We start from the raw sequence: 26,152 nt of genomic DNA, 5'->3' as shown, positions 1-26,152 counted from the left end.
CAGATTTTGGGGGCACTCAGAGGGCTGCAAGGGGAAGGAGAAGGAGGGGAAGCCTTGTTTGTGCTAGTAGAAGTCTGTTGTGCAATGGTTGTATGTTACCTGATATAACTTAATACCATGACTGTTACCTGTTTATCAACATTCCATTGCAAGTTACTACATTGGTCATCGTGAAATGGCAAAATCTGATAAAACTTTTTATGGGTAGGGGAAAATGCTACAGTTGGAGCCAGAATCTTAATATTGAGCAACTACAGCAGAGGGCCTAGCATTCTTATGTGTAATGCGGTACACAAAACATCCATGTTGTCTTATCTGAAATAAGCTTAGTTCTAGCTAACTAAGCTAGAATAATAAAAACCTAACAAGTTGTAAATACCTCTTTGGTTCTGAAGCCAAAAATAATTTATTATGTATAAAAGTTGAGTTCAGATATTTCATCTTTGACAGAAACCCACTCTAATGAAGAGCTTCAAAATAAAGATCCTTTGGGCAATGTGTACAATCGGGAGAAATATGGATTGACAGAATCTTAATACTAAATTGGGAAAGAAATATAGTGAAATAGCTGAGGAAATTGGGCAATAGAGTAGACATATTTCGATATCTGCACATTTGTCCCATCCAGAGCCGGAACTACGAGGCTGAGACGCGGGTGCAATTAAATGTCGTTTTATTAAAGTAATGGATACATCAAAGGCATTGCGCTTCATAGAAAAACCTGCACTAACTCACTAAAATCCCTAACTACACTCTAGACATGCTCTGCGGCGTATGAAGGAAGTTGACACAGCAGCTCCCCACTGTAAGCGGCAAGCTTAAGTAGGGAACGTTTTTGATCGTAATCTCTGACTCCTTTGCAAGACCTGTCTCTGCCCTGTCCGTTTCTCACGGTGGCGGGAGCGAGGTGACGGGGCGTGTCTCTAACGGCTCATCGGAGGACACCTGCTCCTGAGTAACGGATTCGAGGTCAGGGAGCTGCGTCACGCTGGTGGCATCCTGGGAACTGCTTGGTAAGGGAGGAGTTGGCACTTTTGCTGGAGCTTCCCCCAACAGGTCCTCAGCAGCAACTGGGGGTGGCGCGCTCTCCTCCTCGAAGATTGCGCCATCCATGGAACTGGCTGGAATTCAGGCTCACTTCCCCCCCCAAGGTCTCACTCAGACTCAACAACTCCCAAGTCTTCTGTGTCTCCTGGCAGCGGAGGCACCTGAAACTCATGCCTCCCTGCTTCCTGTCCCTTCTGGGAGAGCTGAGGCTCAACAACATTGAACATCAGAATATGGCTTATTAAGGGACTGCAAAATTTGAGATAGTGTTCCTTTGTATCTGTTGTTAGAAATCAGTGATGATGACTTTATAAATTTATAACTGATCAGAGCACAACAAAGAGAACTTATCTAAGTGGGAAAATGATTTAATGAAAGTCATTACTCAGGAGGTATGAAACTGGACTAGGCAATATGTTTCTCACTCCCCCACCCCCACCCAATCCATCTTGTATATAAACTTCAAGGAAAACGTCTTCTGCAAATTATTATTTTGGTGGTATTTAACCCCTTCTATAGACTCAAGCAAATCTATCAAGTATAAATTAGTGCTGGAGATGTGGTCCTAGATGTGCTCTCAATATAATATATTTTGGATAATGTAAAACTGAAATCATAGATATAACTGATGCGAGCTATTGATTCAGTAGTTTTGTTTATGTTAAAGATACAGGGCAGTGGATGAGAATAAAATGGTAGAACATTTATTGATAGCAGCACATATGGCTATGAGCATGAGATGGAAAAGATTAATCCACTATCTGGTGATGAATGATGTTTGAGAATTTGGGATATTGCCCATATTCTTAAACTCTCCAGTATGAAGAGCATAAGAGAAGAGAGGCAGTAAAATGATTGATTTATTCTGAAGTTGAGTCTCTTTATATGTACTATAGAGGGATCAGGATGTTACACAGACATGTTTTTTGCTGGAGGTGTTTTGATTTTTCAGTTATGTCTGTCTGATACTGAAGCAGTTCTATATGTCTGAGATATTTTGAAAGTTTATAAGGGTGACATCCAATGATGTCAGCCCTCTTGTGCAGTAGACTTCTGCTTCTTCTCTTCTCCCTGCAGCCCCTGTGTGTCCTCAGAATGTGTTCTTGAGGATTGGGGGAAACCCCTGGAACCCACTGGAGAAGATGCACGAGACTGCAAGGACAATGAGTCCTATTGCATCTGCTGGTGCAACATTGGATCTCACCCAATGAGTTTTGATTCTAAATGTTGATTTTCTTGGAGATTTTGCAAATAAAAAAATGCGATTAAAAATACTTTCTCCCACATAAATCTGCCTGGTGGTTAAGATCCTCATCGTCAGCCCTTCTCTTGGTGCCCTTATCATTCAAGGTTAAACAGTTGGCTACTGGAACAAAGTACGTTTCAACAGTGGCATCCAAATTCTGGATCTCCCATTCTAGTCATGTTTGTCCGGCACCGTCATTGTTATTTTTAGGTGCTAGACAAAGTTTGTCCTGTTTTTTTTTTTGGGCGGGGGGAGCGGGGAGAATCCATGATATCTGGTCAGCTTAATTGGATGGTGGTTTTAAACATTTTTACGTTGGGGCCTGCTGTTTTTATCATCTGCCTCTGCTAAATTTGTATTTTATTATTTTATTGTTAATAACCTTTGTTAACTGCTTTGAAGCATATATGAAAGGCAGCATATAAATTCCCTGAATCTTTCAAAAAATGGATAAGAAATAGGCACATGTTGGCTTTTATTTAAGCTTGTGTGTTAGTTTTAATTTATTTAACATTAATTTGATGATACATACTTCATACGTTACTTGTTTAAGCATCATATTAATAGTATTTTCTTTTCAGCTCTGTAAAAAACATCATTTTGGAATATACAAACCAGAGAGGATTACACAATCACCAGATGACTCTAAATTTCTGCTCAAGACTTTCACTCAGATTAAATCGAATGTTTCTGCTTCTAATAAAAAGAAGGTGGGAATTTTTGTGGGCTTTGAAAGTGTATGTGTGTGTGTTGCTTATAGAGTGGTGTAAAGGCTAGTCATGTATGTATGTATTATCCTGTTTTTCCTCCAAAGAGTAGCTTATTAAGGTTTCCTGCTATTCAGATATGCCACACATTCTAAAAAAGTATCACTGGTTCCATTTTGCCTCTTTATTATTTGTTTTCCATTCCGCCCTGTGGATAATGTCCAGTTGTGGCATCCTATTTGTACAGTGGACTTCTGCTCATGCAAATGGGGCTTCCTCTTCCTCTCCCTGCAGCTCCTTGTACACCCCTAAAATCTGGAGGGTTGGCTGACCCTTCAGAGTAGATGGGCGTCGTGAGTGGCTGCAAGGGGAGATGAGAGAAAGGAGAAACCCTGTTGCATCTGCTGATGTGACATTTGTTGTTACCTTTTGCCTCTAAACACACTGGAAGCAGTTTCTGCTATCTTTATTTGTCCCTTGATCCCTGTAATCAGACTTCTGAGCTCCAGTAAAACTTCCCTCAATTAAATTACTGACACTCTCCCTTGCTTCACTCATTACCTCTCTGGTAACTTGGATATGGTGGGTCATTTCCTCCTACTTATTTAAATTCATGCCCAGTGGTCAAAATTATATTCATCTTTTCCCCAAAGCTTTTCTCTTTTATACTGTTCTTATTCATTTGGTGACTCCATCCATCTTGTTGATCAGGCGTAAAGCCTTTGAAGTCTTTGATTTCTCTCTTTCCCTTGCTCCCCATATTCAGTCCTTCACCATGTCATATTATTATTGCAAAAACATGTCTCTTCCTCTCTGCCCCATTAGCAAAACTCTGGTCCATGCTCTGGTCATGTCTAGTTTCAGCTGCATTTTCTTCTATCTGATTTGCCACATCTTAGTACACTTGCCTATGTCTCTAACAGGGTTGGAGAACTGTGGCCCTCTACTTGTTGTTGGACTCCCAATTCCCATCAGCTGCAGCCAGCATGGCCGGTGCTGAGGGATGATGGGAGTTATAATCCAACATTATTTGGAGGATCACAGCTTTCTCACTCCTGGTTTAGAACTGTGCACCAACGTTCACCTTTGGTTGTTCACACTATGACGTTGCTCCTTAGATCCTTATGCTGACATCCTGTCTGCTTCTATATCCAGCACAAACTTCTTGTCTTTACCTTCAAGGCTTTTTGTTGCCTTGGCACCCCTTACATCTTCATCCTCTTATTCCACTGTATCCCTGCCAGTGACTTTTTATTCACAGAATCTAGAATCATAGAATAGTAGAGTTGGAAGGGGCCTATAACGCCACTGAGTCCAACTCCTTGCTCAGTGCAGGAATCCAACTTAAAGCATACCCAACAGGTGGCTGTCCAGCTGCCTCTTGAATGCTTCCAGTGTTGGAGAGTCCACCATCTCCCTAGGTAATTGGTTCCATTGTTGTACCGCTCTAACAGTTAAGAGGTTTTTCTGGATGTTGTCTACCTTCCTGTAACTGGAGCCCATTCCATGTCCTGCGGTCTCGGATGATCAAGATGAGGTCCTGCCCTTCCTCTGGGAAGTTATGGCAATTTTTCAAGTATTTGAAGAGTGCTGGAATATCTTCCCCCAGTTTTCTATTCTTAAGGCTAAATATGCCTAGTTCTTTCAGTCTCTCCTCATAGGGCTTTGTTTCCATCATTCTTAAAAATGTGGTGTCCAGAACTAGACGCAATACTCAAGAAGAAGCCTAATCAGTGCTGAATAGAGGGGAACTCTATTCATATGATTCTTAAACTATACTTCTGTTAATGCAGCCCTAAAATATCAATTGCCTTTTTTGCAGCCACATCACACTGTTGGCTTATATTCAGTTTGTGATCAGCAGTAATCCCAAGATTCTTTCTGCATGTAGTATTACTGAGCTAAGTATGCCCCATCTTACAACTCTAAATTTGGTTTCTTTTTCCTAGGTGTAGAACTTTGCACTTATCCCTGTTAAATTTCATTCTGTTGCTTTCGGCCTAATACTCCAGCCTATCAAGGTCCCTTTGAATGTTGTTTCTGTCTTCCAGGTTATTTGCTATCCCTCCCAATTTTGTATCTGCAAATTTGATAAGCGTTCCCTGCACCTCCTCATTCAAGTCATTAATAAAAATGTTGAAGAGCACTGGGCCCAGGTCCAAGCCCTGCAATACCCCTTTCATTGCCTCCCCCCAGTTTGAGAAGGAAACACTGATAAGATTCTGTATTCATCCCAGTTACATTACATTCAGGTTTCCTGCTCCCTGGAATGACTCCATCTTTTCTTTGTTGGAACTTTCTCCCAGAACAAATACGTAATGCTGCCCTTCCCTTCAAAATCTCTTTTCAAAAGAGCAACCAAACTGATCACAGGAGCTGAAGCACCTTTCCTACATTAAAAAGTCTAAAATGTTTTGGGGAAAGGGAAGACTGAATAAAGATGTATCAAAAATATTCATAGTTGGAATTTATAGTGTTCATAATTTATTCATAATTACTTACAGAAAGTGGATAGACTTTTTCCCCCTCAGCTGGCTCTTAGTCCTTTCCATCATCGGGACAGTCTGTACCCAACCCATTGTTTTTTTATAAGATAAAATTGCTCAGTAAACTGTGAAAAGTGTCAAATTTGATGCAGTCTGATCTTTTTACTTCCCTCCATGCACCAAAATAAAGGAATGTATTGTGGATGCTGCATGAGCAACTTATGCTGTGTAGGAAAACTGGAAGTCTTGTTATCTCCCCTGACTTGAAATCTGTAATAAAATTAAGAGTTAATGTTTTGGCTACATTTTGGACCTGCTGTAACATAACACCCTATGCTTACTTGTCTCTCTGCCTGAATTTCAGGAGCAAGGCTTCAGATTAGTAGTTTACTTTTATGGCTTACTCATCCACTTTCATGATAGCTATGGATGAGGGTGACAGCTGGTATAGCACAGTGGGGAAGAGAGCCTGTCTGGGAGGCCACAGTCTGTGAGTTCAAATCCCTGCTCGTGTCTCCTGGGTGTCAAGGGCCAGCTAACGATCACCCCCACAGTGAGTGGTTCTGGGGTTACATGCCCTGCCACCTGTGCAGCCATGGGCAAGCTGCATAATCCCAAGGAGCCCAGTAGCCTCCCAGCTAGCAGTTGCGGACAAGGAAGGGGCTGGCTTGTGCAGCTGTGGCAAGCTGAGCAGGCCCTAGCCAGCTGGAGAGGACTAGCCTCAGAGGTAGGCAATGGTAAACCTCCTCTGAATACCTCTTACCATGAAAACCCTGTGAATACAACCAAAAAAAGGATTCATACAGTTGCCATAAGTCAGAATCGACTTGAGAGCATGTAACAACAACAATGGATGAGGGCAGGGGGAGAGAAAAGTTGTTTAATCAGTATATTTTTGGATATAAATATTTTAAGGGATTACTTAGGTCTTTCACTCAGATCCATGGATTGTGTTTATACTATAGTCAGCATGGATTTTTCTCATTCCGCAATTGTAAATTGAAAATAGCCCCCATGCCATTCTGATGCTTCCCATAAGCTCATTTCAAAACAAAACCTTACAAAACTTATAGTGCTGAACTCAGAAATGCTTGATTAACAACCCTGCAAATTTTCATGGCAATACACAAAACAGAGAATCAAGAGTTCAAAGTGTAAAAAGAGAGAAAACACCAGACTCCGTTTTGACTTTTTTTCTGTCAGAGTTCTCCTAATTTGTTGAAATTAATTAAAAATCAGCCATGTTCACGGAGTACCTGTAATCCTATTACTGACTTTGCCCCATACTCTGACCTTCATCTTCTGATGTTTAAAAGTAAAAAAAATGCCTGGCTAATTTTTAATGTAAGAAATTTAGCATTTAACTCAGTGATAAGGCTGGGCATGCTCAGTAAGAACAACAGTCAGTCTTCTAAAAGCCAGATTCACAGCTCCTGGGTTTGCCTAATCGGGACCACACCCACACCAGACCTTTATTTCACTTGAGACAGTCATGTTGTTGTTATGTTATAAGCATGCAAATAATCAAACCTGCCATCCCCTCCTCCTCCCTTGTATCACCTCCCTTTTGCCCCTTCCCTCCCCCTTTCTTCGCCTCTCCCCTTCCATTCCCCTCCTTCTGCCTCCCTCTTCTTTTGCTCCCCTCCCCCCCAGTCGTTCTTCTTTCTACTCTCCCCTCCCTCCTCCCCCATGGTCAGTTTTAGCTATCCTAGCCATGATTGCATGGGAGTAGATCCCATTGAACTCAATAAGCATGTCATTGATCAGACCTGCCTTTCCCCTCTCCTCTCCCTTCGTCCTCCTTTTTCCCCTCCCCTCTTTCCTTTTTCCTTCTCTGCTGACCACTCCAGGCCTCCCTCCCCAAGGTCAGTTTTACCTATCCTAAGCATGATTGCACGGGAGTAAATCCCACTGAATTCAATAAGTGTGCATACGATCAATCCATTCTCAGCAAACTTGCACAGGATCCCATTTCTTACCTCCCGGCTTAAAAAGCAGAGAAATTCACTAATAGGCAAAAAAACCTTGCTGTTTAAGGACATACCTATACCCAACAGATATTTCTATCAAACTTTAAAAAGCAGGAAAATTGGGCAGCTATAGTGAATGCACCAGGGGAGCAAGAGACCTGAACTCCTCTCTGAGATATTGTACTGCCTTACAAATTTGTAAAATGCAAATGTTACCAATATATTACAAGATACACAGGAAATGGATTGGACTGAGAAAGACCAACCCAAATTGTGTTTGCATTTTGACATGTTTGTAGGGCAGTCCAATATCTCAGAGAGGAGTTCAGGTCTCCTGCTCCCCTGGTGCATTCACTATAGTTGCCCAATTTCCCTGCTTTTTAAAGTTTATTTTAAAGAAATATCTGTTGGCTATAGGTATGTTCTTAAACTGCAAGGTTTTTTGCCTGTTAATGAATTTCTTTTATTAAAGTAGTACAAGAGCAAATGTGAGGAAGTTTACTGTTAGGCAAGAACACTAAAAGTGTACAGACTAGAGGTTAATTACACGTTGTTACATTTTCCCACTCAGTCTGATATTTTGTTTCACAGGTTAAAGAAAGTAAAGAGAAAGAGAGACTGGAGAGGCGGCTGCTGGAAGAACTATTCAAAATGTTTATGGACTCGGATTCTTTTTATTATAGCTTGACTTATGACCTAACCAACTCTGCACAAAGGCAAAGTGCACGTGAGAAGGCTAACTTGCCACTTTGGAGGAAGGTAAAGATGTCTACTGAAAAATTGTTAGTTTGAGCAAACTCTTGGATGCCTGTGTGCATGTATCTCATTTGAGTATTTCTTATTTGTTCTCTGATAAGGGTGTGCTTGCCTAGGGAAATGCATTGTTCTGTCATCTTTTAATGGAAAGATTTTAATTTCTTTTTCAGGTCGATGATAGATTCTTTTGGAACAAACACATGATAGAGGATTTGATCAATATTAATGTGAGTAATATTCTGTATGAATATGTACTTTAGAACCTATGCACAGAAAGTAGAAATCTGTTCTACTTTCTTTGTTCATACTGCTTAATCAAATTAATGAATAAGGAGTTTTGTTATGCTTCATGTGACACTTCCGAACTTTCCGTAATACAGATACGGAAACTAGTGCAGAATGGTGAATTGAAATGCCTAAATAACATTTTTATTTGTTTTAATCTCTTCTGTAATCCAGTTTAAATGCTAGTTTTCTGTAAAGCATGGGTTACAAACCAGAGCCAACCTTTTGAATACATATTCCTCCACCATGACCCCCACCCTCACAAATGTGATTTCTTCCTTTCCTTTCCTTGTGTTAGCTGTGGCTCTGCATTATATGTACACCAACCTCTACCCTCTTAGTGTTCAGGGGTACTGTTGCTACTGGTCCTGCTTAGATAAAATTGTCTTGAGTTCCTCCTCCAACAGATGCACTGGCCAATGGCTGTGTGCTGTCTGTGCTAGGCTGAGACACAAGATTCTTCAAAAAGTCTTTCCAAAGCAGATGAGCTAGGCAGATAGAAGGACAATCAGGCAGGCAGACCTTTTAATTAGATCACCACAGTTGCTGCCTGTTCTGTAGACAAGCCCTGACTTCTACTGAATGATCTTACTGGTCTTATATGCAAACTTTAAAGTTTAGAGTTAACATTTTAGACTATTTTCTGCTTTTTAACTTCCATGGAGAGGCAAATTGTACTTCCTTTATTTCTTTTTAACTTTGTAGACATCTGAAGTGGATTTTTGGATTATCCCAGTCATCCAGGGATTTGTTCAAATTGAAGAACTGGTAGTTAATTATAATGAAGCGTCAGATGAGGAGAAGAGCAGTCCTGAGACACCAGCTCAAGAGTCCGTCTGTGTGGATGATATTCACCCATGTTTTCTTGTGGCACTTATCTCACGCCGCAGCCGCCATAGAGCTGGTAAGCATGTGCAGTCCAAGTGCTTAAGAAATCCATGATGTCCTAGTGACTTTGTTTAATTGAAAAAGCTTTTAAATTGGCATTTTTGAGCTGGTAAACAAATGTTTCACAAATTTATTTTCTAGTTACATTAATCTTCTGTATTACTTTGGGATAATGAGATAGAAATTTTGCTGTCCAAGCTACAATATTTATATTCATCTGACCTAGTTTCTAGGCGAAGGGGAAAAAATTCACTTGGATTCTAAAGGCAAATTAACTTTAAGAATATTCATGAAAGGAAAGCTTCCCCTTTCTCCTCCTCTGCTCTCCCCAGTGCCCCAACAGTCACCTCTGCTTCCCCAAAAGCCTTTTTTGGGCACAAGGGGCTGCTGGAGAGAAGAGAGGATGGGAAACTTCCCTTCTGTGAAAATCTTTAATAACTGAGGACCCAAGACAATAACTTATTGTTTATTTTTTAACATACAGAAGCTTAGAAACTATTACATATTTCTAATTGATTTCTCTTACTGATGAGCTGTTTGGCAGGCAAGAACAGCTTTCTTTCCCAACTGCTTATCAGGGCTTGCAATCTTTTTGCTGTATGAATAAAAAATGGAATAATAAAAATGGAATATATGCCATGTCTCTCTCTCCCCTCCCCCAACATTCTGGAGTTAGTTTGCTTAGCTTATTTTCCTCACAATGAGTACACAGTGTTGATTTTATCTAGTGTTGGAGTTTATTATAAATGTGCTAGATTTGGTTCACAGTAGTTCTCTGAATTTTCAGATTGATTTATTTCATTTCAGCCATTTAATTTCCCCCCAGAGCATCTGCTGCAGGGATAATCTACTGATAGCAGTTTTGTTTTTGATTTGAAATTTTTGATCTCTTTATATTTTTACTGTAAAGGAGTAATACTTAGCAGCTGTAACTTAGGTGGACAAATACTATGGTTATTATTACTATATCTTTTCTTTCTTGTTAGGAATGCGTTACAAACGAAGAGGTGTTGATAAAAATGGGAATGTGGCAAATTATGTGGAGACTGAACAACTGATTCATGTTCATAACCACACCCTCTCTTTTGTTCAGACAAGAGGCTCTGTGCCTGTGTTCTGGAGTCAGGTTGGTTATAGATACAATCCCCGGCCACGACTAGACAAATGTAAGTGTTGGTACATTATTAGTAGCTTGTGCTTTTATTATAGTGTTTGATAGACTTAAATTTTTATTACTGCTTTTTAAAGCTGCATTTCATGTAGATGTAAAGGTGGTCACTTATGTCCCCTTTACATGTACCTAGAGCATTGTCATTGCTGTCATCTTCATAGTTCCCATGTTGCTCCAGGACATATTAAGCAGTTGCTCACATAGTTTAGTTTTACATTTGTCTGACACACAGCTGGCACACTTCCCAGATGGAAAGTGCCACTTAGGTGCATTGTGCAAATGCTATAAAACTGAACTACACAGGTGAAAGTGTTATACATTCTTAGACTGAATTGGAAGCAACTGTGATGTTCCAGGTACATGTAAAGAAGGGTTTAGTTTAATAACTTGAGCCCACTACCTTTTTTTGACATTCTTCTGTGGAAGCAACCATTCTGCAAACTAAATTTCTCTTGGCATCTTGAAACTCATATGTGTGATGTGCAAATTCTGCCATATTTTCCTTGTCTTTACATTGGGAATTTGGATTACTTGGCATTTAAGTTCATCTAAATTTTCAGCAGAGTTAACTCTGTTCCCATTAGCTGTGCTGACAAGCTATTTTCCTTAGATCATTATATAGAATCAGACCAAATGGCCCACCTATCTTAATACAACTGAATCTGAAAGTCTTGAATGTGGCTGTCGAGTTAGATCAGTTGAATTCCCTAATTGCATTGAGATGCCAGGGATTGAACCTGAATTGTACTCTGCCACTGAAAGTTGGTTTACCACCCACTTTCCCATAAAGCACAGCTTCTCAAGCAAAGAGAAGACAAAATCACATTCTTGCATGCGGATTAAAATACCTGTGATAGTGCTGAGTTTTAATAGTTAGGATTTCTTAATGTATTGCAAAGGTACATCTCCAGAGGGCTTTCTCTCAGGAAATTAGATGCATCTGGTAGTGAAGATGGGTTTTAACAGCTGGTTGGGATAATAGCAGGGCCTAGCATCAGATGAGATGTCATCATGTAGTTCTGTACTGTGTCATAAGAACTTTGTAGTAGACTTCTTGTGGAGGTGTGCTGAATAAGAAGCAGGAGTCCATATGGAAAGATGTCCTGATATTTAATTATTCACCAGAATTGCCCACATACATCACATTGCAGTAATTTGCTCTTTCCTTTAAATGGTTTTCCACAGAGTCCTGTACATACATAGTTCCAATATGCCCCATTTGAATACTTATAAATGTGCCTCTTGCACCCCCTAAACTTCATTAACAATGTCTCTTTGCAGGTGAAAAAGAAACTATTCCTTATTTCCGTGCACATTTTGAAGAACAGTTGAAAATTTATATGAAACAGGTGGGTTTCCAAATTCTTCCAAGATTGTATGTTAAAATTTGAAACTATTATAATCTTTGGGTATAGGTTTTTAAATTTAAAGAACAAAAATACATGAGTGTTTGATCTTGAAAGTTATTACTGCTAACAATAAAAACAAAGGCAACCATTGTAACAGCAATAACAAGAATAGACACTGAGATGCTTGTGAGCATACCGCCTTTGTATACCAGAGAGCATCTCAGTTACTGCTGCTGCCCAAGACTGGTGTCTGTGCATGTGTGTACTCTTTTTCTCCCAATCCTGAATGTTGGAGAGCTGGAGGAAAAACTGTTCCAGTCATGGAATTCTCCTTGCCCTGATTAGTCCATAATGTGGGAGTATATGTAATTAATTGATAGCATGGTGGCACTCTAAAGGACACAAGTACTGATTGAGCTTCTAGCATTTATTGAGAGAGTGCTTAGAAATCACATAGAGTTCTTTCTGGACCAGAAATGTTTGTACTTTCAATTGACATGTTTGCATTTTTATTTTGCTAACTTTTAACAGATTATCATTAACTTGGTGGACCAGGCTGGACGAGAAAAAATTATTGGTGATAGCTACCTTAAACAAGTTTTAATGTACAACAATCCAAGCCTTACATATGTTTCATTTGACTTCCATGAACACTGGTAAGGCTCAAAATATCTTACTATAGCAATTTAATACTAAAATGCTAAATCATAACATTCTGTTTCATTATATATGTTCCTTGTAAACTGGTATAGAATGGCAGGTGTTTTTCAGAGTTTAATTTCTCAGCTTTAGATGCTTCTGTGCATTAAACATTTCAACATCTTTATAAACTGTCATTTTGAAACATCAGGTTTATACAAATATTTGTATAAGTGTATTTTTGTGTGTGTTTATACAAATTGATACCAGAGTGAGTGGCCATGAGGAGGACCCATCCTCATTTTATCAAAAAGCAGATGCAGCTTTTCAATTTGATTAGTCTGGGTTTTGTAGCAGATACTTGAAAATGCTTTAAAAAAAACCCTCTCAAATTTTGTGCGGTATAAAATATAGAGCTGTACGGTAAATTGTATTTTCTTTGTACCTTTTAGCCGTGGAATGAAGTTTGAAAATGTTCAAACTTTGACAGATGCCATTTCAGACATAATCACTGATGTGAAGTGGTGCTGGCAAGTATTAAGATGTTCATTTAACTTTGAAAATACAATAGTTTATGCAGTTCATTTTCTATGTCCTTTCTAACCTTGTAATGGAGCATAAGTTACTTGGTAAGGTCCCTTACTCTGGGTTGTGGCCTTACATTTATGGAACATGTTGCTAGCTGGAGTACATGAGGCACTGTCACTGCAGGCTTTTAGAACAGCACTGAAGTCTTATTTGTTGTTCGTCACATATTCTTAAATAGGTTTTATTGAATAGATTTTGTTTAGGTTTAATTACTGAGCTGGATTTTTTTTTAGCATTATGGTTCTGTTAATGGTTATTTTAGTGTTATGCTTTATTGTTTTGATGTTCCTGTTACTTATTCACTAATAAGCAAAAACCCCTTACGGTTTAAGAACTTTCCTATAGCCAACAGATATTTCTATCAAACTTTAAAAAGCAGGGAAATTGGGCAACTATATGAATGCACCAGGGGAGCAGGAGACCTGACCACCTTTCTGAGATATTGTACTGCCCTACAATTTTGTCAAAATGCAAACACAATTTGGGTTGGTCTTTCTCAGTCCAATCCTCTTCCTGTGTAGCTTGGAAGAATTTGGTAACAGGTGCCTCTGAGCAGAAGGGGGAAGGGAGGAAAAGGGCAAGTTTGATCATTTGTATGCTTATTGAGTTCAGTGTGATTTACTCCTGTGCAATCATGCTTAAGATAGGTAAAACTGACCATGGAGGAAGGAGGGGATTGGAAGGGAATGGGGATGGAGAAGGGGAAGGGAGGAGCAAAGGAAGGGGGAGGGAAGGGTCAAAAGGGAGGCGATGGCAGGTTTGATCATTTGCATGCTTGTTGGGTTCAGTGGGATTTACTCCTGTGCAATCATGCTTAGGATAGGTGAAACTGACCTGGGGGGATGGGCAGGAAGGGGAGGGAGTAAAGGGGAGGAGATTGGGTGGGTGGGCACTAGGCAAAGAGGAAGCCCCTTTCCTTTCCAAAAGGAAAAACATTGTGAACAGTATCATTCTTTTTTGGTGTTTCCCCTACCTTTTTATTCTACAGCAGGCACATGTAGTCTCCCACCCAAATTTAAACCAAAGCTGCCACTGGCCACATCTACACCAGACCTTTATTCCACTTTAGACAGTCATGGCTTCCCCCAAATAATCCTGGGAAGTGTAGTGAAGGGTGCTGAGCGTTGCTAGGAGGTGCCCTGTTCCTCTCACAGAGCTTCAATCTGACCGTTAAAGTACTCTGGCCACTGGAGGTGTGTCAGGGGAATAGGAATCTCCTCTCAGCACCCTTCACAAACTGCACTCCCCAGGATTCTTTGGGAGAAGCTGTGACTGTCTCAAGTGAATAAATGTCTGGCATGGGTGTGGCCTCCTTATTAGCCTAGCGAAGCCAAGCAGCTGTGTCTGGCTTTTAGAACACTGACAGTGGTTCTTACTGAGCATGCGCTGGCTTATCATTGAGTTCAGTGCTAAATTTCCTAAATTAATTAAAAATCAGCCAGGCATTTTTTTTTTTTACTTTTAAACTGAAGAAGATGAAGGTCCTAGTATGGGCAGGATCAGTAATAGGATTACAGGTACTCTGTGAACATGGCTGATTTTTAATTAATTTCAACAGATTATGAAAACTTTGAAAGAAAAAAGTCAAACGGGGTCTGGTTTTTCCCTTTTTACACTTTGAACTCTCTATTCTGTCTGACTGTTTTGTGTATTGCCATGAAAATTTACAGGGTTGTTAAGCAAGCATTTCTGAGTTCAGGACTATAAGTTTTGTAAGGTTTTGTTTTGAAATGAGCTTATGGAAAGCATCAGAATGGCATGGGGGGTATTTTCAATTTAACATTGCGGAATGCGGAAAATCCACTCTTGTGGCTGTATTACATAAAATTAATTAGGAGAGGTTTGGACAAGACTTAAAGTATAGGTTAACACCATGACATTCCTGTCCAGTCTTCACCAAGTGCAGTACAATGTTCTCTATAAAGCATGATGCAGTTAAATAGAGTGGGTAATGTTTTCTGCTTTAAGTGCCCTTTTCCATGGGCAAGTTTCTTGAAGCAATTTTCTGAATTTCTCCTATGGCATGGAAAAATTCTCCCACATGTAGGTGAGCACTATAGACTGGGTTATTCTGGTAAGACTATATTTTTCTATGATAAAGAATATAGGATAATTCTGTTTTAAGCTTTCTATTTTTTTTTTTGTTTTTTTGGAAGGGTGGACCAAGCTGGAGTGATTTGCAAGCAGGAAGGAATTTTCCGGGTTAACTGTATGGATTGCTTGGATCGGACCAATGTTGTCCAAGCTGCTGTTGCCCGTATAGTTATGGAACAGCAGGTATTAGCATTGAAACTTTAATAGTTAACTATGTTAAATGTAGTCAATGATCCTTAACTATTAGGCCAGTATAGAATGTGTGCATAGTTGATTCATCCTTAAATTGCTTCAGAATAATCCTCCTTATGCAAAGCATGATCTTACTGGAAAACACTAGATCTAGGGATGTCAGAATTGTTAATGATTGTACAAGTAATATGGACATTCATTTTTCTCCTATTAACCATTGAGACATAGTTCTCCAAATGCCAGACAAAAATTGCATGTGTAGCTTCTGGAGAAAGATAATATGATCTTATTATAAAAAACAACTTTGCACTCCTTAGAGTAAAACAAAGAAATAATGGTACTAAGTAATAACAAATAAATTAAATTCCAGTTGAAAAAGTTGGGTGTGATGCCACCAGAACAACCACTGCCAATGAAATGCAATCGAATCTACCAGATCATATGGGCTAACAATGGCGATGCCATAAGCAGACAGTATGCTGGAACAGCAGCTTTAAAGGTAAAAATACTTTACTTGAAGTGAAAAACCCACACACTGTTTGTAACTTATTTCAGAATTGTAAACTGAACTTATAGCAAGAGCATAACAGGAATAGTTTATAAGGTATACACTTGAGCTATTGTTGTCTTATTTGGTACTTTTGGATATTCCTATAGAAGTGTCAGTTAATCAAACAAGAATGACTTAACTCTGCATTCTGACTGGTTGGTAAAGACTAGTGTTTAATGTCCTCTGGATTCGTGGCATATTATATTGGAGGCAGAGGGTTGTATTCAATGTGGCACTAAGTTGAACATTCTGCAAGGAGTTTTCCTTGGACAACAGAATGTTCTTCCCCTCTCCTCTCCCTATGGGCCATTAAATCTGTTCATTTCATCTCATTTTCATTTTATTAAATTTATATACCGCCCATAGCCGAAGCTCCCTGGGTGGTTCACAACAATCAGCATAAAATACAATGAAACACATATTTAAAACAGTTTTTTAAAAGCTTAAAATTTAAATTTAAAAACATAAACATTTTTACAGATACTAAAATGCCTGGGAAAAGAGGAAAATTTTAACCTGGCGCCGAAAAGATAGTAATGTCGGCGCCAGGCGTACCTCGTCAGGAAGACTATTCCATAATTCGGGGGCCACCACTGAGAAGGCCCTCTTTCTTGTCGCCACCCTCCGAGCCTCCCTCTGAGTAGGCATCCGGAGGAGGGCCTTCGATGCTGAGCATAGCGTACGGGTAGGTTCATATCGGGTGAGGCGTTCCATCAGGTATCGTGGTCCCGCGCCATATAAGGCTTTATAGGTTAAAACCAGCACCTTGAACCGGGCCCGGAAACATATAGGCAGCCAATGCAAGCAGGCCAGAATCGGTGTTATATGTTCGGACCGCCTGGTCCCCGTTATCAATCTGGCCGCTGCATTTTGCACGAGCTGCAGTTTCCGAACCATCTTCAAAGGCAGCCCCACGTAGAGCGCATTGCAGTAATCTAGTTTAGAGGTTACCAGAGCATGGACAACTGAAGCGAGGTCATCCCTATCCAGATAGGGGCGAAGTTGGGCCACCAAATGAAGTTGGCAAAAGGCACTCTGTGCCACCGAGGCTACTTGATCCTCAAGTGACAGTGAAGGTTCTAAAAGAACTCCCAAACTACGAACCTGCTCCTTCAGGGGGAGTGTAACCCCGTCCAGAACAGGTTGAACATCCACCATCCGGTCGGGAGAACCTCCCACTAACAGCATCTCAGTCTTGTCTGGATTAAGCCTCAGTTTATTAGCCCTCATCCAGTCCATTGTCGCAGCCAGGCAACGGTTCAGTACATTGACAGCCTCACCTGAAGAAGATGGAAAGGAGAAGTAGAGCTGCATGTCATTAGCATACTGATGGCAACACACTCCAAAACGCCTGATGACCGCACCCAGGGGCTTCATATAGATGTTAAAAAGCATGGGGGACAAAACTGACCCCTGTGGAACCCCATACTGGAGTACCCAGGGTGTCGAGCAGTGCTCTCCAAGCACTACCTTCTGGAGACGACCCGCCAAGTAGGAGCGGAACCACTGCCAAGCAGTGCCACCAACTCCCAAATCAGCGAGTCTCCCCAGAAGGATACCATGGTCGATGGTATCAAAAGCCGCTGAGAGATCAAGGAGAATCAACAGAGTCGCACTCCCCCTGTCTTTCTCCCGACAAAGGTCATCATACAGGGCGACCAAGGCTGTCTCTGTACCAAAACCAGGCCTGAAACCCGATTGAAATGGATCTAGATAATCGGTTTCATCCAAGAGTGTCTGGAGCTGGCTGGCAACCACTCGTTCGAGGACCTTGCCCAGGAATGGGACATTTGCTACTGGCCTGTAATTGTTAAGATTTTCTGGGTCCAAGGACGATTTCTTCAGAAGTGGTCTTACCACCGCCTCTTTCAGGCAGCTAGGGACCACTCCCTCTCGCAATGAGGCATTAATCACTTCCCTGGCCCAGCCAGCTGTTCCATGCCTGCTAGCTTTTTATTAGCCAAGAGGGGCAAGGGTCCAACTTAGAAGTGGTTGCACACACCAATCCAAGCACCTTGTCAACGTCCTCAAGCTGTACCAACTCATCCAAAGAATCAGGACAAGGCCGTGCTCTGGATACCTCATTCGATTCAACTGCTGTAACATTGGAGTCTAAGTCCCGACGGATTTCCCCCAACCCTTCAGAGCAGATTTGGGGAGGGTGCAGGTGGAGGAAGGAGGGTTAATTCCCTTGCACTAGTTGAAGTTGTTCCGCTAGTGCAAGAATTTAGTTGAATACCATCAGGGGTGTTAAAGATATGATACAAGATGTCGTAAACTTCTTTGCCATTTCTGATAATCTTTTAATTCATTGAATATTAGCCATGTGGGTTAACCTTTTTCCCCAGGTAGCATGCCATCATGTGGGTAACAGCGCCACCTAGCATCTGAAGGCAAGAATGTATTGAAGTCAACATCAAGCCCCTCCCACTCCAGTTCATTCTTGCCTTCGTCCGAGGCAGTTATATCCATGCTTAGGGTAGCATTTGTAGCTAAGTTAAGTCTGTGTGAATGTTGTGAGTGAGAGAGTGTGGGACTAGGTTGTGCTTGCGAGTTTGTGCTTCCACTTTTCCCTCCCCTCACTTTCACTGTTCTTATTTTGATATAGTTGGGGCTTATTGGGGTTTTTGTTTTGGTTTTCCCCATTTTTTCCTGCCCTACCTTTTCCTTGCCTTTTCTTTGTTTTGGGGGCAGCGGTGGCTGCTGTTCCCCCTCAGGCAGAGACGTTTCTTCGTCTGCTGAGCCCGCTCCCACAGCTTCCTTTCTTCCCAGGCAGCGGTGGTGGCGGCTTTGTATTTTTTTTTTTGGCTGCTAGGAGCTTGCGTTGCAGCTCCTTTTCTTGCAGCCGTTGCTGGCGGCTTCCTTCTATTAGGAGCCCGCGGCGAAACCTATTCTTGCCGCCAGCTTCCTTTTTACCCAGGCAGCGGCTTCTTTGTATTTTTTGGCTGCTAAGAGCTCGAGTTGCGGCTCCCTTTATTGCAGACTTTGCTGGCTCTTTCATAGAGTCTCCTGTGGTGAGGATTTCTCCACCCGGCTCGCTACTGCGCCCATCAGGAGACCACGTATGTGCCCCCCCCGGCTCTCTACTGCGGCCATAAGGAGAACATGGCTGCGCCCCCCCCCGGCTCGCTACTGCAGCCATAAGGAGGATGCGGTGGCCGCTCTTTATTTCGCTGCTGCGGCGGCTTCTTCACGTTTATTTTTACGCAGGCAGCATGCTTCCCCTGCTCCACCTGGAGTTTCTCTGGCTACGTGACGGCCGCCATTGCACCTTTGTTAAACGACCTGGCCCTGACTTCGGGACGGTCTCCATTTTGTTTTAAATTTTCCCGCTGTTTTTCAGCGGACGCCATTTTGTCCGTTGCCTTTCCCCCGCTCTTTTAGTTTAATGAGACTTTTGGCTTATCTCCTTCTGGCTTCCGCTCACTCCTTCACGTTTTCTGTGTGTGCATTGTTTCAGTGAAGTGGATATTTAGACTATATTGTTCTAAGGTTTGAAATAAATAAATAAATAAATAAATTACAGAGGCCCTGAACAGACAGGCTTCTGCATATTAACTGGACAAGAGCAGGACTGCGCCTCTCATGCTGAGTATGTACTTGAGCGTGGTTGCCTTGCACTTAGTCGCCAATAGTGCACTTGGGGTTGTACCGCTTCCCCCACCTGTGGGCATGTACTGAAGCCCCTCTCCACACTGCACCCCCCACCTCTGCGTGTGTTGGTGACAGTTACTTCACCCCCCCACCTTTGTGCATGTATATGATGGCGGATCAACAGCCAGAGGCAGCTCATGCAACGGGCAAACCAACCACGCAAGGCCCAGTCACATCACAAGTCTACTAAGCACAAGCAACCCAGACTCCACTCCAAGGTTGTTGCTAAAACCAAGCACTTGTCTAGCCACAGCGCTGCCAAGCGAGTAAGATACGTGTCTGTCCCCGCTTCAGAGGATGCTGGCCAAGAGAGATTAACAGCCCTCTTTCATTCGTCTGAGGATGACTTTGAAGGGTTTCCTAGCCAACCACCTTTGGACTGTACGTCCCAACCCATATCAACGACTAGGGCTAATACATCTCACCAGCCTGATTAGACCTGTGCAATTTTGCCTCAACAAGGGCAACCATCTCTGCTCCACCAAGTGCAGCCAGTGTCCTCAGATCCTCAGATGACTGCTCTTGCCCCTGTACTGGGGTTGCAGTTGACACTGGAATTTCTCAGTTGCAGGACAAACTGAGCTTCTTCTCAGAAGTGCAGTCACGATGACAGGCGAATGCGTTGCTTCAGCAGTGTCCAGCAACAATCTGGCACTATGGGTCATTGCGGCTGCAATGATGTTCATTCACCATCCTCTCCAAACCCATTTGATGTCGCTAGAGGCAGGATTGGCTCTGAGGTTACCGGTTTGGAGGATCCATTGTATTCTCTTCAAGCTGAGGGAGATGAGTGGAGCGGTGATTCAGAACTGGAGGAGGATTCATCCTATTGCCTTTTTGATTCAGCTGACTATCCTCCCCTTGCTCGTAGTGTTCTGGACACCTTGGGCCTCCAACCTTTACAGACTGAATCTACCACTCCCCCTGTGAAAGCGGCCAAGGTTCTGAAATCTCCAAGATCGACAGATCATTACCTTCCTGTTCCAGTTCCCATCGACAAACTAGCCAAGGAAGAATGGACTCACCCGCTGCAGGCACACCATTTTTTTGTTCTCGCCAACAGACTCTATATCTTGGCTCCGGAGTTCATGAATCATCTGAACGTCCCAGGGTTAGACGAGCCGATTTCTAATTTGGTCTCGAGGTCCCTCATGCCGAAAGAAGGGGACTCCCAGCTAAAGGATCCTTCTGAGCGGTGGCTAGACTACGCCTTGCGTAAAAATCACAAGGCTACCGCTTTTGCTATTTGGGGCTCTGCTGCAGCTTCCATCTTCTCAAGAGCTTCTATGATGTGGCTGGACGAACTCTTAGATGACCCTAATCCAGGTCTGGTCACGCTAAGAAGAGGCCTGGTGAAGTTGCATAAGACTGCAGCATTTGTGGCTGATGCCACCTTAGATGCAACTCAGCTGGGAGCATGGGCTCTAGCAGCATAGGTGGTGGCTCGGCGTACACTTTGGCTCAGGCACTGGGATGCTGATTCTGCGGCCAGGGTCCCTTTTTCCTGGGTCATTACTTTTCGGAGAGGAAGCCCTCAAAGCGGTCTTGGTGGACCCCAAAGATAATTGAAAGCCAGTATTGGCCACAGCCAGGAAGGATGATCACAGGCTGTTCAGATGCTTCGCTTCATACCGCTAGTTTCAGTCCTTTTGGAGTATGTGGCCTGGGGGATGGGGTTGCGATTCTTGATCTACCGAATTCCATCCTTCCAGGGGATCCTGGCGCAAACAACGTTTTCAAGGCAGAGGTCAGTATCAGGGATGTCCAGGTCTCCTGAACTCCTCATATGGTAGAGGAGCTCATCAGCACAGACAATACTAACGCCATCCCTGTTGGAGGCAGATTGCTTCGGTTTGCAAACCTCTGGCTGCGTTTGACACAGGTTGCTTGGGTCAGAGATCTCTTCTCTCACGGCTATGAACTAGGGTTTTGGTCAACCCCTCCAGACAGATTCCTTCCATCTCCTCTTCCCAGAGATCATGGCGCTGGATCATGCAGGAAGCTATAGTTCATCTCCTTGACGTAGCTGCAGTAGAACCAGTGTCATTAGCAGAGAGGGCAGAAGGGGTTTACTCCCTCCTGTTTGTTGTTCCCAAACAAGATCTGTCATGGAGGGTGGTGCTAGACCTCAAGTTTGTCAACCGTTTCGTGAAGTATCGATGATTCAAATTTGAGTCCCTAGCGTCCATTATAGAAGTTCTACAGGACAGGGACTTTCTGGCCTCCATCGATCTCAAAGAAGCTTACTTCCGCATACCTATTTGTCCTGCTCACAGAAGTTCCCTACGGTTTGCTTTTGGCCCCCAGTACCTCCAATACTGGGCAATGCCATTCGGACTCTTGTCGGCCCTGAGAGTCTTCACCAAAGTGTTGCTCACCCTGGTGGCTTTCCTCCACCTCCAGGGGGTGCATATTTATCCCTATTTGGACGATTTGCTGATTCGTGCAGGATCCAGGGACCTGGCCCGTCTTCACGTTCACCCTCTTGAGGTTCTGCGCACCCATGGTTGGCTAGTCAACCTTGACAAAAGTCAACTTCAGCCAACTCAGCTACTGTAGCATCTGGGAACGATATTAGACACCAGACCGCATTGTAGCCATCAGAGAGATGTCACTGTTCCTGAGACATCGCTTGAACGCGGATGTGATGCTTCTGGCAAGGGCTCTGGGGATGTTTGTTTCCACCATCCACATTGTACCATGGGCTCGGCATCATACTCGATGCCTCCAGTGGCCCTTACTGCCTTTCCAGCAGGACATTGCCATGTTCAACCACTGGGTAATCCACGTGGATCCTGCCCTGCGGGTTTCCTTCCAGTGGTGGGTGACAGTCCAAAACCTCAGCAAGGGAACTTCATTCCGAGAACCAGACAGGACTTTGATAACCACAGATGCCAGTCTGTCCGGCTGGGGGCCCCACTGCAAGTTCCAGTTTGTTCAGGATGTCTGGTCCAGCGCGGAAATGAGTCGGAACATCAACTGGCTGGAACTGAGAGCTGTCCACCTGGCCCTTTGACATTTTCAACCTATATTCCCTTTGGACCATGTATTGATTCGGACAGACAACACCTGTGCGAAATTGCATTTGAATAGGCAAGGGGGAACCAGGTCACATTCCCTCCAGATGGAAGCGTCTCAACTCTTTGACTGGGCCGAAATGCATCTGAAGTCACTGAGGGCAGAACATCTCAGTGGTGTTTTGAATGTGACGGCCGACTGGCTCAGCAGACAACAGGTGATTCCGGGAGAATGGAAACTTCACCTGGTGGTATTCAACCTTCTCCAATGGCGGTTTGGCATCTTCTCAGTGGACCTGTTTGCTTCCAGTCACAATTGCCAGCTGACTCGGTACTTCTCCAGATATCTAGACACGTCCGCAGAATCTGTAGATGCACTGGTGACACCGTGGCTGGACGGCCTGCTATAAGCCTTTCCCCCAATACCGTTACTGGGCAGGATGCTGAGAAAGCTGCGACGTGAAAGGGCCAGACTGGTCCTGATAGCCCCGTACTGGCCTTGCCGGCCGTGGTCTCAGACCTGCTCTCTCTTTTGGTAACAGATCCTTGGAAGTTGCCAGTTCGGCCAGAACTTTTGTCACAGGGTCCGATATGGCACCTGGATCCCGAATGGCTCAGTCTGACAGCTTGGCGTTTGAGCGGGGACATTTGATCTACGCAGGACTATCCCAAGAGGTTATTGATACCATCCTGGCATCTAGAAGACCGTCAACGTCTCTCATCTACCAAAGTACTTGGTTTACATTTTCCAAATTGTGAGAGTCCCAGCACTTCCAACCCTTTCAAGCTACTGTGCAACAGGTGTTGCATTTTCTACATAGAGGTCTGAAGATGGGTCTTAAAGCAAACACCTTGCGTCGCCACGCCTCTACCATGTCTTCTATTTTATCCGTTTCATCTCCTGGCATTCATTTGGGTTCACACTCACTTATCAAACACTTTTTGAAGGGAGCTGCCCTACTGTCGCCGGCAGTATGTCACCGTTTTCCTTCTTGGAGTTTATCAAAGGTCCTGCAAGCACTACAGCGCCCTCCCTTTGAGCCCCTTCGGTCTGTCCCATTAAGACTGTTGTTCTTCAAGGTCCTGTTCCTGGTGGCGGTCACCTCAGCAAGAAGAGTTTCAGAGTTGGGGGCACTGTCCTCAGCGCGATACCTCTGCATCTTTCATAAGGACTCAGTTGTATTGCATCTATACCCGTCGTTTCGCCCCAAGGTCTATTCAGCTTTCTACTCCAACCAGGACATTGTTCTTCCCTCGTTCTGTCTGAATCCTGTCCCTCCACTGCAGAAGGCCTGGCACTCGCTAGATGTCCAGAGGGCCCTCAAGATCTACCTGTCTCGAACCCAGGACATAAGACTAACGGATTCATTATTTGTATCCTTTCACCCACATACTCTGGGTAAAAAAGTTGCTAACTCAACCTTCTCTTGTTGGTTGTGCGCCTGCATTGCATTGGCCTATGAATCACTTAAGCTTCCAGTGCCAAGTAAGATCATGGCGCACTCGACTAGGTCAGCAGCCACTACGGCTGCTTTCACAACCAACGCACCTCTTGCAGAGATTTGCAGAGTGGCTGTATGGTCTACTCCAGATTCCTTTATAAAACATTATAAGATAGACTGGTACGCCTCTGCCAAGGCCTCTTTTGGGAGGCATGTTCTGCAACAGGTTCTCTCTGACAAGTGATCAGTGGGTGGTCCTTCCCTATTGGGGGCTGCTTTGGTACATCCCATGTGATGGCATGCTACTTGGGGAAAATGGACCATTGGTCTCACCTGAAGGGTGATTTTCTCAGGAAGCATGCCATCACTGCCCTCCCTGTTGGAGGATGTCTGGGTATTTTGTGCCACCTTTCAAATTATTACTGTTCAGAGTTGTACTGTTTTGGACTGTGTAATCACGTCAGGACCTTTCTAAATCTGTTACAAGTGAATGTAGTTCTGTGTTATGATTTGGGACAGTGTCTCTATTTTCCTTGCTGGTAGGCCCGTGGGCCTTTTGTATTTTCTCAGATATCTCACTTCAGATTCATCACGAATGAACTGGAGTGGGAGGGGCTTGATGCCCCAGGTCTTGCCTTTGGACGCTAGATGGCGCTGTTACCAATGTGATGGCATGCTACCTGAGAAAATCACCCTTGAGGTGAGACCAATGGTCCATTTTAAGGGCTGTTCATAGGATATATGGACTAATGTGGCATAACTGACAAAAGACCACTCAATAGCCTGCTGTGAGAGATTTGTGTATCACTTTGAGGGCAAAATCCCTTGGGTCTGTGCTGAACTTGATGCCACAATTAATTCACGTCTGTTGGAAGTCCCTGGAGCACCATTGAATAACACCTTGTGGGATCAGAGTTGGTTGTTGCAGCCTGAGGATGTGGATAGGATGTTTGTGGTGGTGAGGCCAACAACATGCACTCTTGACCTTTGCTCATCAGGGCTGATAAAATCTACTAGGAGAGGATTGACTGGATGGGCCAGGGTGTGGTTAGTACCTCATTCTGGGAGGGAGTTATACCCAATGCTTTGAAAGAGGCAGTTGTGCAGCCCCTCTTGAAGAGGTCCTCTCTGGATCCAGAGGCTTTAGACGACTACTGTCCAGTCTAATATTCATGTCCTCCATCATGGTCAATAATGTCAAAAGCCACTGAGAGATCAAAGAGAACCAACAGGGTTGCATTCCCCCAACTCTCTCCTAATAAAGTTCATCAATCAGGGTGGCCAAGGCTGTTTCAGTGCAAAAATTGGGCCTGAAACCAGATCAGTAACTCAGGGGGTTGGGAATTGGAAGCACTGTAACATTGTGGTTTCACTCCTACCAACTTGTTCAGGGTTGCTACCAGAAGTTGCACTAGGAGGCTGCTGTTTGGCCCTGTAGCTTTTGTCTTGTGGGGTCCTGCAAGAGTCCATTCTGTGCTATTCAACATCTATATGAAATTGGTGGGAGCTGTTCTCTGGGGATTTTGAGCACGGTGCCATCAGTGTGGTGATGACACATAGCTTTATATCTACGTTCCATCGCAAACAGGAGAGGCTGTAAAGGTGTTGGACCAGTGTCTTGAACCAGCGGTGGACTAGATGGTGGCCAATAAACTGAGGCTGAATCCTGATAAGGAGGCATTGTGGATGGGTGGCTCCTGTGTCTGGGAATTAGGTGTACAACCTGTTTTCAGATGGGTTGCAGTCTCCCTGAAGGTTTGTAGTCTGGAAGTATCCCTGGATTCCAGCTTGTCACTGTGGTCTTAGATGGCTTTGTGGCTAGGAGAGCTTATGCCCAACTTAGGCTGGGTTGCCACCTACAGCTGTTCCTGGATTGGGATATGCTGGCCTCAGTTGTCCATGCTCTGGTGACCTCCTGCCTGGACTACTGTAATGTTCTCTGTGTTGGCCTGGCCTAGAAGATAGTCTGAAGGCTACAGCTAGTGCAGAATGCGGCTAGTAGGTTGGTAAGTGGGGCAGTCCGATGGGACTGTATGTCATTGGTCCAGACGAGAGAGAAGGACTTTGCTGT

The 26,152-nt window shown here is 43.4% G+C and overlaps 1 protein-coding gene across 2 annotated transcripts in view; it reads left to right on the top strand.

The window, feature by feature from the left end:
• The window catches only part of INPP5F (inositol polyphosphate-5-phosphatase F), an 89,815-nt gene that overhangs the window by 43,121 nt on the left and 20,542 nt on the right, over positions 1-26,152 (top strand). For both annotated transcript variants that reach the window (XM_061635833.1, XM_061635832.1), the window contains exons 4-13: positions 2,875-3,003; positions 8,048-8,215; positions 8,383-8,439; positions 9,203-9,401; positions 10,372-10,551; positions 11,838-11,905; positions 12,437-12,561; positions 12,997-13,074; positions 15,289-15,409; positions 15,789-15,917. In XM_061635833.1, the coding sequence (XP_061491817.1) occupies positions 2,875-3,003; positions 8,048-8,215; positions 8,383-8,439; positions 9,203-9,401; positions 10,372-10,551; positions 11,838-11,905; positions 12,437-12,561; positions 12,997-13,074; positions 15,289-15,409; positions 15,789-15,917 (1,254 nt within the window). The remainder of the gene's footprint in view (positions 1-2,874; positions 3,004-8,047; positions 8,216-8,382; positions 8,440-9,202; positions 9,402-10,371; positions 10,552-11,837; positions 11,906-12,436; positions 12,562-12,996; positions 13,075-15,288; positions 15,410-15,788; positions 15,918-26,152) is intronic.

This window comes from Rhineura floridana, chromosome 7, assembly GCF_030035675.1.
Source record: "Rhineura floridana isolate rRhiFlo1 chromosome 7, rRhiFlo1.hap2, whole genome shotgun sequence".
In the NCBI taxonomy this organism is placed as follows: Eukaryota; Metazoa; Chordata; class Lepidosauria; order Squamata; family Rhineuridae; genus Rhineura; species Rhineura floridana.
Note: the sequence above shows the minus strand (reverse complement) of the source record. Positions and strands in the feature narration are given on the sequence as shown.